Genomic DNA, 12740 nt, shown 5'->3' with positions numbered 1-12740 from the left:
GTGGCTGCTGGGAATAGAACTTTCAGATCCTCTCAAAGAGCAGCCAGTGCTCTTAACTGCTGAACTGTCTTTCCAGCCCTATAACACCTTTCTGGAGCACTGCCTATGACTTCCCATATGCCTATGGGCACACTGGTTCAGGTTGTTTAACACAGCATTGAAGGGGGTGGGCAAATGGGTGGCGGTAGAAATTGTTCCTTCTGTACCATGCTGTTCTCACTAGACACTGGGAATGAGCTCTGCCCCACTTTGCAGAATGCTTGTTAGGCATTAGGTGGCAGCTGGTACTGGAGTTTTCTTAAACACAGATTCTACCTTCAGCATCTACTTTGCAGGGCAGAAGGTGGCATCAGGAAGAGAGGCACGGTGATAAGAACTTGACATAGAATTTGAAAATCCACACTGGAAATCTCCCACACCAAAGTGTAAATGGCCACATGAGAACATAGTCATTGTCATAGCATGGATGTAATTTTAGATTGGAAGGAAACAACTGAGCTCAGGTAGGAAAAAAAATATTCGTAGGGAAATATCTTCTGGTGCACAGTAGCCAATGGTCAAGTTTCCTGTTACTGACAAGATCTAGCTGTTTGCAACCTTGACAATGTGGCATGCCTTGACTATTCGCATACTGAGGGTCACTGTCATGGAGGACTGTGCTCTTTACTGGACTTGGGCGTATCTTCCAGGGATTCCTGTTTGCTGGCAGTATAATGGCTGAGGCTCCTGTTTCTTGCTGGCTATCGCCTGTTCACTTCCGTGGGTTTGTCAAAATCTCCCACGGTTCTTCTCCAGGCTATACTCTTAAGTTCCCTTAAAACACAGCAGCCTGCCCAAAGCAAGCAGGGAAATCCCCTTCCCATGACAGCGAATCCCTATCAAGCCAGAGTTGTGTGGCATGGATGTACAGAGGACTGCGTCCTAACACCTTTGCCCTCTTTGTCTAGCTTGAAGTAAATCACAGGTTCTGCCAAAATGTAAATCACAGGCAAGAGGCTAGACAGGCTTGTGAACCTGGGGATTCATTGTCGGGGGTGTGTGCCATATTCAGGCCCCTGCAAGTCAAACTTTTCAGAGCATTAAAACTATAGCCAAGGTAGATGTCTCAGTGATTATAGGTGCAACCTTGTATTAGGGTTCTCTAGAATGAATATATGTGACTATATAATATATATGAGTATGTATACATGGGTGTATATTCTAATATATATGTTAGTTATACATAATATATGTTATATAATAATATTCTAAATATGACAGGAACATTCATGTCAGTTATAATCTTTGTTTCTGCAACTGATCACATGACCTTAGCTGGTTTTAGAACTGCCTTCCTCTACTACGCATTCTTATTTCCTCCCCCCTCTGCAAGCACTTCCGCAGGTCTTGGGTCTTTTCCTGGAGTGACCCATACCATCATTCCTGATCGGTCTGTGCCCTTTGTCATCCTGCTTGGATCAGGCTGTTATAGTTTTCCATTGATTTTAACCACAGGATCAAGAGACACCCTAAGGATCTCCTGCACTCCAGACATAATCCTTCTTACCTCCATTGTGGAAAAGGAATTCAATTCCCTCATGGTACTCTGAATCAATCATCCCTCTGAACACTGTTATTCCTTTCTTGGCTTGTTAGCTTAAGGACATCAGAAGCCCACAGTGGCCAGGGGCAAGTCTGAGCTTACAGTTCAATGGAATATTTGCTGTTGCTCATGGAAGGAGTGTGTCCCACTTTGGAACCAAAACTTCTAGACTGTACTAGGAGCTGCGGGCCGCTTCCTGCCACCCAGCTCCCGGCCACCTGGCTAGCTTATGCCCCAAAATAACAACACACAAATTGTATTCATATAAACACTGCTTGGCCCATTTCTATTAATGTGTGTAGCACCATGAGGTGATGACTTATCTTGCCTAACCCATATTTAGTAATCTGTGTAGCACCAGTCTTACCGGGAAAGATTCAGCATGTCTGACCTGGCGGCTTGCTTCATCATGTCTGTCCTGGAGAAGAGCGGCATGACTTCTGAGCTCACTTCCCTTCTTCCCAGCATTCTGTTCTGTCTACTCCACCCACCTAAGGACTGGCCTATCAAATGGGCAGTTTCTTTATTAACCAATGAAATCAACAGATTCAACAGATTGACATATGACCTTACCACATCACTAGACCAAAAATTAAGATTGCGGGAATAGAAAGCAAAAACTTTCCTAGTAGATCACTACAGGTGATAGTGAGTGGAACCATTCCACTCTCTGTCCCTTGATTCCTGGACCCATGGGAGAAACCTTAACATATATATTTGATGCTGATTCAAAATATATACCACCTCCACTCGAAAACCCCCAGTCAGCCCTATAGGCTGCTGCAACCTCATTGGCGGTGAAACTGTCTTCAAAAGCATTCTATCTTTCAGGCCAGCTGTTTCAGGATGCTGAGGAACATGGGAAGACCCGTAGATTCCATGATTGTGAGCCCATTGTTACACTTCTTATAAGTCCTTCCTGCAGGTACACCTGGCAGCTTCTCCATGCCCTCCTGGTCCTCTAGGATGCTGAACCCTCCCCCACTGGTGGGGTTCCTGTTTGTGACCCTCCCTTCCTTCTCTAATCTCCTTGGGCTCCTTGGGCCTCACTGTCTTATTGCAAACAGCTTGTTCTCGGTAGAGCTCAATGGCCAAAAACTGCACACTAGATTTCTAAGGTGGTGGCGTGTGCTTTTAATCCCAGCACTCGGGAAGAAGCAGGTGGATCTCTGTGAGCCGGACAGAGCAAGTTCCAGGACAGGCTCCAAAGCTACACAGAGAAATCCTATCTCGAAAAACCAACCAACCAGCCAGCCAAACAAACAAACAAACAAAACAAAACCAAATTGTCAGATTGTAACAACTTCTGCTACCACACAAGCAAATGTGTCTTATCTCTAAGCTTTTTCTACTTTTCACTCTTAAAAAAAAATCTCTCTTCTTTCTTTGCTCTTTGCTCTAGAAAACAAATCTCTTAAGACCTTTGTTTAAACTCTTATCTCAGGATTTGCAAATTTATTGGGTGTGGTTAAAGTCTGTGACAAATGTCATCTTAAAATTTGTCACAAAAGTTGATAGTTTAAAAATCTACACATAGGTAATTAGGTAATCTTAATGCTACCCCATGCTTGAATGTAACTTGGATTCAACTTTTTTTTTTCTAAATAGTCAACCAATGCTCAGTTTCTCTCTCTCTCTCTCTCTCTCTCTCTCTCTCTCTCTCTCTCTCTCTCTCTCTCTCTCTCTCTTTGGTTTTCTGAGACAAGGGTTCTCTACATAACAGTTCTAGCTGTCCTGGAACTCACTCTGTAGACCAGGCTGGCCTCAGACTCAGAGATCTGCTTGCCTCTGCCTCCCGAGTGCTGGGATTAAAGGAATGAGCCACGACTGCCGGGCTCAATTTATTTTTTCATGGTTCGCTCACAACAGTACTTTCCCAGGTCTCTGAATTCATTTTAGTTACTTGGCCCCTGAAAGTATTTATGTATCAACTAATTGACATTTAGAAAAAATCTGCCACAAAACCACCTGCCCATGTAACAGTGAAGTATCAAATTTATCGTTTATGTGAGAATGAATTATCCTGAAGATATACACCTGCCCTCTTCAGCTTTCTTGGCTAACCAGAAGTATAAATACTGTGCCATAGCACCTTGAAGTTGAACTCTAATGAAATGTTCACTGATACAGACTTGCTGAAGATGCAGAGAGTGTTTTCTAAAGGCTGAGAATTAACTGGTGTCAACCCCCTCCCGGAATCAAAGCCTAGGAGAGAGGGTCCATAGGTAAATATTAACTTTCCCCCTCATCTCTTGTTTAATTTTTTTTTTTTTTTTTTTTTTTTTGGTTTTTTGAGACAGGGTTTCTCTGTAGCTTTGGTGCCTGTTCCGGAACTAGCTCTTGTAGACCAGGCTGGCCTCGAACTTCCAGAGATCCGCCTGCCTCTGCCTCTCAAGTGCTGGGATTAAATGTGTAGCCCAGGCTGGCCTCGAACTCGTGATCCTCCTGCCTCTGCCTCCTTCAGCAAATCCTACCGGCGTGCGTCACCACAACCGGCTCATTTCTTGTTTAGAGGAATAGATCTGCTACGGTATACTGTATATGTAACTTGGATTTAACTCTTGTATAGGAAATGGAAAAAAGGGGGGGGGGTAATATGCTTGATGGTTTCACCTGGGAATAAATAGCAATCATGTAGCTGGCAGCCATCTTTGAGAGTAAATGCCATGTAATTTCACCACCATCTTGATTAAGATCACCACAGGGTATAAACCAACAGTCATAAAACTTCTTAGTCCTACTGAGCCCTCTGCTTCTCAGTGTATCTCTTTTTAGAATAAGAAGGCAACAGCACATCTCCAAGATATTATGAATTATGATGGATTTTTGTACGATTTTGTCTTGAGAGTAAAAATTTTAGAAAAGAAACAGCATGTTTGATGAATAAGGTATGCTCAATGAAGGTTTATAAATTCCTACAGTTATGTCTCTGTACGTAAACAAAAACTGACTTAGAGATGTGAATCTAGCCATTTATGTCTTTGCTGTGTTTACCACCAGGCTTCTAGAAACTTTCAGATAAGAAACATATAGCTTCTTTTTTTTTTTGCTTTTTTAAGCTTTAGCTATTTGAATAAATTGAGTTATACAAAAAATTGTGATATTCTATAAAGGTACACAGTAAACGGGTCAGAAAATAAAGGTTACCAGTCTCTCTGTGGACTGTATTTATGTTTTTTTAAGTTTTCGGTTTCTCTGTGGACTCTATTTAGTGTTTAAAGCTTTATTTTGATGCTAAAGGATCGTCAATTAAATCTCAAATTTTTAAGGCCCAAACTTAACAGGGATAAAACTATAAAGTTTTAATTTTCTAAGTTATGAGCTTGTTGTAAACTGTTGAAGATAATTGAGATATGTGCTCAAGGACCACTATCCCTGTCGTCACGCTAAATACAAATGGGATTCATGTGTAAGGACCTTTTGCCTTCTGTGGATGCCAGTGGTTCTCAACCTTAACACTGCTGTGACCCTTTAGTAGTTCATTTGTGGTGATCTCCAACCATAAAGTTATTTTTGTTGCTACTTCATCACTCTAATTTTGCTGCTGTTATGAATGGTAATGCAAATATCTGATATGCAGGATGTCTCATATGTGCCCCCAGTGGCAGTGACCCACAGGCCAAGAAACACTGGTATACCATATGATGTTTAGTTACTCCAAAAGTAACTCAAAACTAAATTTATTTTAAAAATCAGGCATACTTAATAGATTACATGATGGCCCTCAAACTCCTTAAAGAATTTAAAATATTCAATGAAAAAAGCTTCCCTCGATAGACAGAAATGCCAACCCCTAAGGTTACCTCCAGCGAAGATGGGGTACAAATGATCTCCACTGGGAGCTTGCTTTAAATGGGACAAAGCTGGTCACTGTGAAGAAGTGCTCCATGCCTTGCCTGCTGCCAGGGCCCTGCGACAACTGTGAACACATTAGGGTTGACTGCCCTACCCTGCCTTATCAAGGCAGCTTAGTTTCCCCACATTCCTCATCTACAGGAAAAACTCAGACCTTGTGGGTCAGCCGAAGACAGACAACCTCTGCCCACAAGAAAAGCATCAAGATGACCACAGAGGAGCACACAGTAACCATCCGGGAAGAGGCTTAGTCTCTGGCACTTTCACTGATACAGAGGCCATTTGGATTACATTTCCTGCTCAAATTTACCCTTCTCCGGTCTCTGATGGTGTTGATGGCTGACCTTCACTTTATCAGTTTAGCAATAGCAAGCAACACGTTTCTCCCACAAGGCTGCAGGTGCCTGGTCGGTCCATTTCATATGTAAAAACCAGTGCCTGTTTTTTCTAGAGCTACTCAGTGTCCCTCTCTGAGGAAGGCGTACCCACAGGCTCCATGCTGAAAGAGAAACTCACAAAGTGGGTTTGAATGTAAATACTCAAGCTACAATGATACTATTTACTAACTAAATTTACCTTCATTTAAAAGAACTTGCTGAAATTTCAATGATTGCTCTCAGTAATCAATCATCTGTGTCTAATGGTAAATGCTTGGATGGAAAAAGGAAAAGTTTAAAGTTTACATAAATTGTGAGGGTCTAAGTCATTTAAATCTCCTTTGGTTGTTTTCCAAATATAGATTTAAAAGTGGTGTGTGTGTGTGTGTGTGTGAGTGTGTGCGCTGAAAACATCTCTGTTCAATCCAGCCCTCTGGACAGAGAAAAGAATGTTCATGCTTAGCCGGGCGGTGGTGGCACACGCCTTTAATCCCAGCACTTGGGAGGCAGAGGCAGGCGGATCTCTGTGAGTTCGAGACCAGCCTGGTCTACAAGAGCTAGTGCCAGGACAGGCTCCAAAACCACAGAGAAACCCTGTCTCGAAAAACCAAAAAAAAAGAATGTTCTTCTTTGAACCCAAAACCATCCTTTTGGGTCTCAAAGCTTTTGTTATGGCTCAAAGGCATGAGTCCACTAAGTTTACCTCATTAAAATTCAGGAATGCCTAGGGTTAGATGGAACCTATGTTGCCTATAGAACAGATGAAGAGAATTCTGCTTATGGCAGGATAAAAGTCACAGCACTATATTTCATATTTTATTCAATTTTCAATTTGGTTTCCATTATTAACTCTTAAAACAAAATGATTTCCAGTTTAAAAAACAATGCACTGACCACATAATTCCTTTTTCATTTTATACAGTTATACAAATATCCTAAATACACATTTGTGTTCAAGGGATGGCAAATAAGATTAACTGTACAGTACATAAGGAAAGAAAATATTTTAAGCATATTTAGAAGCAATAGAAATGTCTATACAAAACAAGCAAAATGGAATAAATTTTTTTATTTTATTTTTAAAGTATTGCAACAGGCCCACAGGTTTGTAACAAAAATGTCTTTGCACAGTTCCTCACAATGCCCCATTAGTAGCTAAAGCAAGACAGCGGTCTTTAGAAAAGAATGTTTCAAAAAATGCTACACATGGTACTATTTGCACAGTTTGATCAAAGTAACAAATCTACCTTTGAGTCAAGCAAAACCTAGAGGAGATATACCAACAACGTGAAAATCATTGTATAAAATTCATTGCACATTATTTTACTCCGTTGTTTGAAAAGTAAAAAAGTGTATTTACAAAATATTTTGCAGTCAAAATTATAAAGTGAGTGGATATCTCTAAGCAACACGTCTTGATACAGACAGTTTAAGGAATACACACGAATGACTTTCTTTTAAGAGGTTCTCAGTGTTCCTTCCACAGGGAAGTAAACGTGATCTGTTCAAATGGATTTACAAGATGGTACATAAACTGGAGCAAATCCAACACTTACATTATTATAAAACAAGGTTAAAAGGTGAAAGAATGAGAAATTTGTACATTGTAAGAAGTGAGCTATTCAGAGATCAACATGTATACTTTTTAATTCAGTTAGCAGGAATCTTCATAGTCTTCGATGACAGACAGACAGTGGACATCTTGGACTGGATGGATGTTGAAAAGCACCATGCAGAGGAGTTGAGTGGTAAACACTGAACAAATAGCACCTGGAGTTCTGTGATACTGATAACTTAAAACTGGTCCAGTAACTGCCGGAGATATGGTGCCTTGGATAATTCTCTGTTTACTCGTGAGAGTTTGAAAAGTACTGGGCAGTTGAGAGAAACACATGGGATATGTCGGTCAAAGGAACCTGTACAGTTCCTGCATATCTGAAAGTGTAAGAAAAACAGATAAAACAGTAAGAAAAACGTCTGTGTATTTATGCAAATAGGTTTTCTAATTAGAATAGTTATTTTTAAAAAAGATAACCAGAAAACAGTATAGTGATTCCTTAAGATTCAGAACAAAACTATCATGACTACTTTTACTTTAATTAATTTATTTTTCAATTTTTGAGATAGTGTTTCTCTGTTTAACAGTCCTGGCTGTCCTGGAACTCACTTTGTAGACCAGGTTGACCTTGAACTCACAGAGATCCGCCTGCTTCTGTCTCCAAGTGCTGGCATTAAAGGTGTGTGCCACCATGCCTGGAGATGCAATTATTTCTACTACTTAGTATATATCCAAAGGAATGAAATCACTGTATGAAACAAACACTCAACTTTCATGTTTATTGTCACTTCTATTATCAATAATCAATATATGGAATCACCTGAAGTATGTGCCAACAGATGAATAGGAAAAATAAGGCATACCTATAAAATGAAATATTATTCAGTAATAAAGGAAAACCTGTCACTTGTAGCAATAAGGATGCAACAAAGTGAAATAAACCAGATATAGAAGACAAAAATATCACATTTTCATGTATAGAAATTAAAATTAGTCACATCTCACAGAAATAATGGGTATAATAATGATCATGAGAGGGGTTGGGAGAGAAGGGGAAGAGGAATAAACAAAACCTGAAAACAAGTACCAACATGTAGACACATTGGAAGAAAAAGTTCTAGTGTTGCACACAACATGGTGATGCCAATCTACAGCGATTATCTCAAAAGAGGTAGAAGAGAGGCATTTGAGTGTGTTTGCTTAGCATGTGTGAGGGTCACTGATTCAACCCCCAGTGTTACATGTGCATAAACAGTGTGCTGGTGCACGCCTATAAACAGTGTGCTGGTGCACGCCTATAAACAGCAGGCAGGAGCTAGAGGCGGAGATCAGCACGAGTTTAACATCATCCTTGGCTACACAGTAAGTTTTGAGAGCAGCTTGGGATGCATAAGACCCTTTGTTGCCTCCCTTCCTCTTCTTCTCCCCATCCCTCTTTCTCAGTCAGTGGATCAGGAGGTGACTCTCAGCTCCTTCCCCAGCACCGTCTGCCTGTGTGCTGCCATGTTTTCCGCCATGATAATGAACTAAACCTCTGAAACTGTAAACCAATCCTCAATTAAATGTTTGTTCTTAAAAGCTGCCTTGGTCATTGTGGTGGTTTGAAAGAAAATGGCCAAGTTTTAACTTTAAAATGACCAAATTTCAAAACAACCTAGTAGAGAGATGCTGTCATGTGTTTAATAGCATTAACTCTGATAAAGATTTATAAGGAAAAGGAGCAAGATGAACAAATAAAAATACAAAATGTACATTAAGAAAAGGGGCACCAGGAAGTGGAATAGAACTAAATACTGTGTTCAAGGAGATAAACAAATTAAGAAATGGAATAAAGGGAGTGGTGACCTTAGGGAAAGATCCTACCCAACTAAGTTTCCAACTTGTGAAAAGAAATTAAAAGTTTAGAGCCAGGTGTGGTGGTGCACTCCTTTAATCCCAGCATTTGGAAGGCAGAGGCTGGTAAATCTCTGAGTTTGAGGCCAGACTGGTGTACAGAGCAAGCTCCAGAATGGCCAAGCTTAGCAGTGAAGGAAATCATTGCAAACAGAAAGCTGGTGAAGATGTAATTAAAAGTTCTCTGAGTTTGAGGCTAGCCTGGTCTACAGATGAGTTCCAGGACAGCCAAGCTTAGGCAGTGAAAGAAACCACTGAAAACAGAAAGCTGGTGAAGATGTAATTGAACAAAGGGGCCATGTTCCAGCCCCAGCAAACAGCAGAACTTAGCAGCTTTGGTCACATGGTTCTGGCTTTAGAGTTAAGGACAGAAGAAAGGGGTTGTGGAATCTACTTCCACAACCAAGGAAAGTCTGAGGCCAGACCACGTGTCAGGGGTATATCTGAATGGAGGCCTAGAGAAGCCACTTTGTGAAGTTGAAGCCTGGATTGCTCTAGAGACTCCAAGATGTTGGAGATGCCAGAGTCATGGAATACCTGCTGAGGAGAGCTGCTAACTAGGGGTGCAAGAGAAAGAAGTGTGTTGCAGTCCACAAAGCCGAAAGGAGTTGGAGATCTGAAGAGCATTTTGACATCAGACATGTAGATGCAGAGTTTGGAGTTTGCCCAGCTGGTTTTTGGTCTTGCTTTGGTCCAGTATTTCCTCACTATGCTCCCTTCCTTATATTTTGGAATGGTAATGTATATCCTGTGCCATTATATGTTGAACATCAATGCATATCCTGTGCCATTATATGTTGGACATTAGTGATCTGGTTTTTTTTAATTTTTATTTTATAGGAATTGCAGTTAAGAGATTGCATGAATTTCAGAAGAGACTTTGAACTTTGGATTTTTAAATATTGTTGCAACAGTAATAGACGATGGGGACTTTTAAAGTTAGACTGAATGAATTTTTGCATTATGGTATGGATAAAGCCTTGGGGGCCAGAGAGTGCAAAATGGTATATGGCTGACTTCGGGGGAGGCAGCCTCCAGTTAGCACTCAGGGTGTGCAAAAAATCCACGAATGTGGCGAGGGCTTAGGAAAAATTCTTATCTACTTGAGCGATAGATTTTTTCTATCTGAGGGGAAAAATGAGAAAACACAGATGTTGTATGATGGTAACCTTTTCTTTTAATTCACCTTGAAAAAAATCCTCTATAAAAACCTCTCTTGCTCTTCTACATAGATCCCTAAATAGCTCTACCTAGGCTCCTCATTATTCTACATAGCAGCTTCTCTAAGGAGCTCTACAGCCTCCCTATCTCTGGCTCTACTCCCTCAGCCTCTCCTGTCTATACTGCTGCCACTTCTCTCACAGTCAAACTCTGGACAATTATATGTTACATTTTCAGGGCCTGACCCAATTCTCATAACACAGGATTAGGTAATGTAGTTTCTCTTAGGCTAGGCATGTCACACTGATCAATCAGTAAGTAATGCTTGGCCACGCATGTAGCTCTTTCCCAGACACAGCAGAACCTTGAGTGGTAGGGAGTACAAGCACAAAGTCTCAGTTGCTAGACAAGGAGTTGTGTCTACCAAAGTTGCCTCATTTCTGACTTGATTCAGCAATAAACATTGTGTATTTGTCTCTAGGGGCAACCAGATATTCATCTTCAGTGGCCACCAGTCTGCTCTGAAGTCCAAATTAGCTGTTTTTGTGACTGAGAATAGCATTACCTTTCTATGTCAGTCTGAATAATGAAAGATATCTTAGTATTATTTCTATTCATCAGAAGAATACAACTTAAACAGAAATCAACTTCCTGACCATTCACAGCTATATATGTGCCCAGTAGATGGAATGTTTACATGAGAGAGATACACAGGCAGTGGGAAAACACCCATAGCTGTTCTTAGGGAAGAAATGCAGTTCTTGGGGAAGAAATGAAGTGGCATATGAGAGAAATTACAGACAGAAAACAACTAGTTTCCATAGCCAGTAACCCCATGGACTTTGCCTAGTGGGGCTCCCCAACAGAAGGTCATTCATCTTGGTGGGCCGACTGGCTGAACACTAGTTGTCACCTGCTGTATAATACCATGGCCTCTGGTAAAAGTCATTGCTACCAGCAGCTCTCAGCAGTGGTGGTGGTTTGAAAGAAAGTAGCCCCCAAAGGGAGTGGCAGCATTAGGAGTTATGGCTTTGTTGGAGAGGGTGTGGCCTTGTTGGAGGAAGTGTATCACTGTGGAGGTGGGATTTGAGAACTCATGTATGATTAAGCTACACCCAACAAGACAATTCACTTGTTGCCTTTGGATCAAGATGTAGCATTCTCCTGTACCGTGTCTGCCTATCTATCTGCCACACTATTCCTAGCCCCCATGCTCCCTACCATGATGGTAATAGACTAGATCTCTGAAACTGTAAACTGCCACCTCAATTAAATGTTTCTCTTTATAAGAGTTGCTGTGGTCATGGTGTCTTTTCACAGAAATAGAACCCTAACTAAAACAGTGCTTAAAAATAATCAGTCACAGGAAATATTTCTAGAAAAGTGGAAGCATTATGATAAACAATCATCAGAGTTTAGTGATAGTCACAAATGTAGTTAAAATGATACTAAACATGAAAAACTAGTTTAAACCAATACTAGTGAGAACTAGTGAGAACTCTTCAGAGTCAAGGAAATACAGAACAACTGTGTAGTTAGAAAAGGGAGCTCAAGTGGCAAGCATTCAGTCCTAGTTACTCTGGAGGCTCAGGTAAGAAGATGAGCTGAGTCATGGAGTTCTTCAGAAGTGAGTGAGAGAGCAGACAGGATAGCAAGCAGCAACAAACAGCACTAGACTATTTCAAGAGATGAATGAGCTCACTGTAATTACAGCTCTAGTTTATTTGTAGGAGGGGTTCTGGTTTAAAGATGGCTCCCAAGGCACTGAAATTTTTATCTCTAAAACACCTCATGTCAACTGAAGGATACCATTTTCCAATGCACACAGGTCATTGTATACAATGCTAATTACTGCCATAAGCGAACTGCTTAGAAGCACAGACACTGCAAAGATGGAGCATACTGTTCTAGGAAGCCTTTTGGTAATTAGATCTTTGCCAAGAGACTCAAATCTATTCCCCAATATAGCATTTCTGTGTTGCAGCTGTATGTGCTACAGTTACATTCAGGTGCCAGGACAAACTGATGAATATTTAAGAACTCTCTGTGCCTGTCTGGTAAGTAATCTAGGCTGGAATATGCAGCTTGCTAAATTTAGCTCAAATGTTTACTTTCAAGGCTTTACTGGCGATTTAAACACTGAGTGTTATAGCTTGATTCATATTTAAGTTTAAAAGTTCAAACAATACAAAAGCAGGATTACATTTTAGCTTAGAAGGCAGATATTAAAAAAATATCATTGTGAGATCATGGGCCCTGGAGGCAAATCTATAACTACCACTTCACTAAAGTAGTATGATCTCTAACTACATTC

The 12740-nt window shown here is 40.7% G+C and overlaps 1 protein-coding gene across 4 annotated transcripts in view; it reads right to left on the bottom strand.

The window, feature by feature from the left end:
• Nucleotides 1-6624: 6624 nt before the first annotated feature.
• Rev3l (REV3 like, DNA directed polymerase zeta catalytic subunit) overlaps nt 6625-12740 on the bottom strand; it is a 136580-nt gene continuing 130464 nt past the window's right edge. For all 4 annotated transcript variants that reach the window (XM_057762652.1, XM_057762653.1, XM_057762654.1 and 1 more), the window contains one exon: nt 6625-7749. In XM_057762652.1, the coding sequence (XP_057618635.1) occupies nt 7609-7749 (141 nt within the window). In that variant the 3' untranslated portion in view covers nt 6625-7608. The remainder of the gene's footprint in view (nt 7750-12740) is intronic.

This window comes from Chionomys nivalis, chromosome 2 (assembly GCF_950005125.1).
Source record: "Chionomys nivalis chromosome 2, mChiNiv1.1, whole genome shotgun sequence".
NCBI classification, from domain to species: domain Eukaryota; kingdom Metazoa; phylum Chordata; class Mammalia; order Rodentia; family Cricetidae; genus Chionomys; species Chionomys nivalis.
The sequence above is the reverse complement of the archived record's forward strand: the minus strand, read 5'-3'. Positions and strand labels throughout refer to the sequence as shown.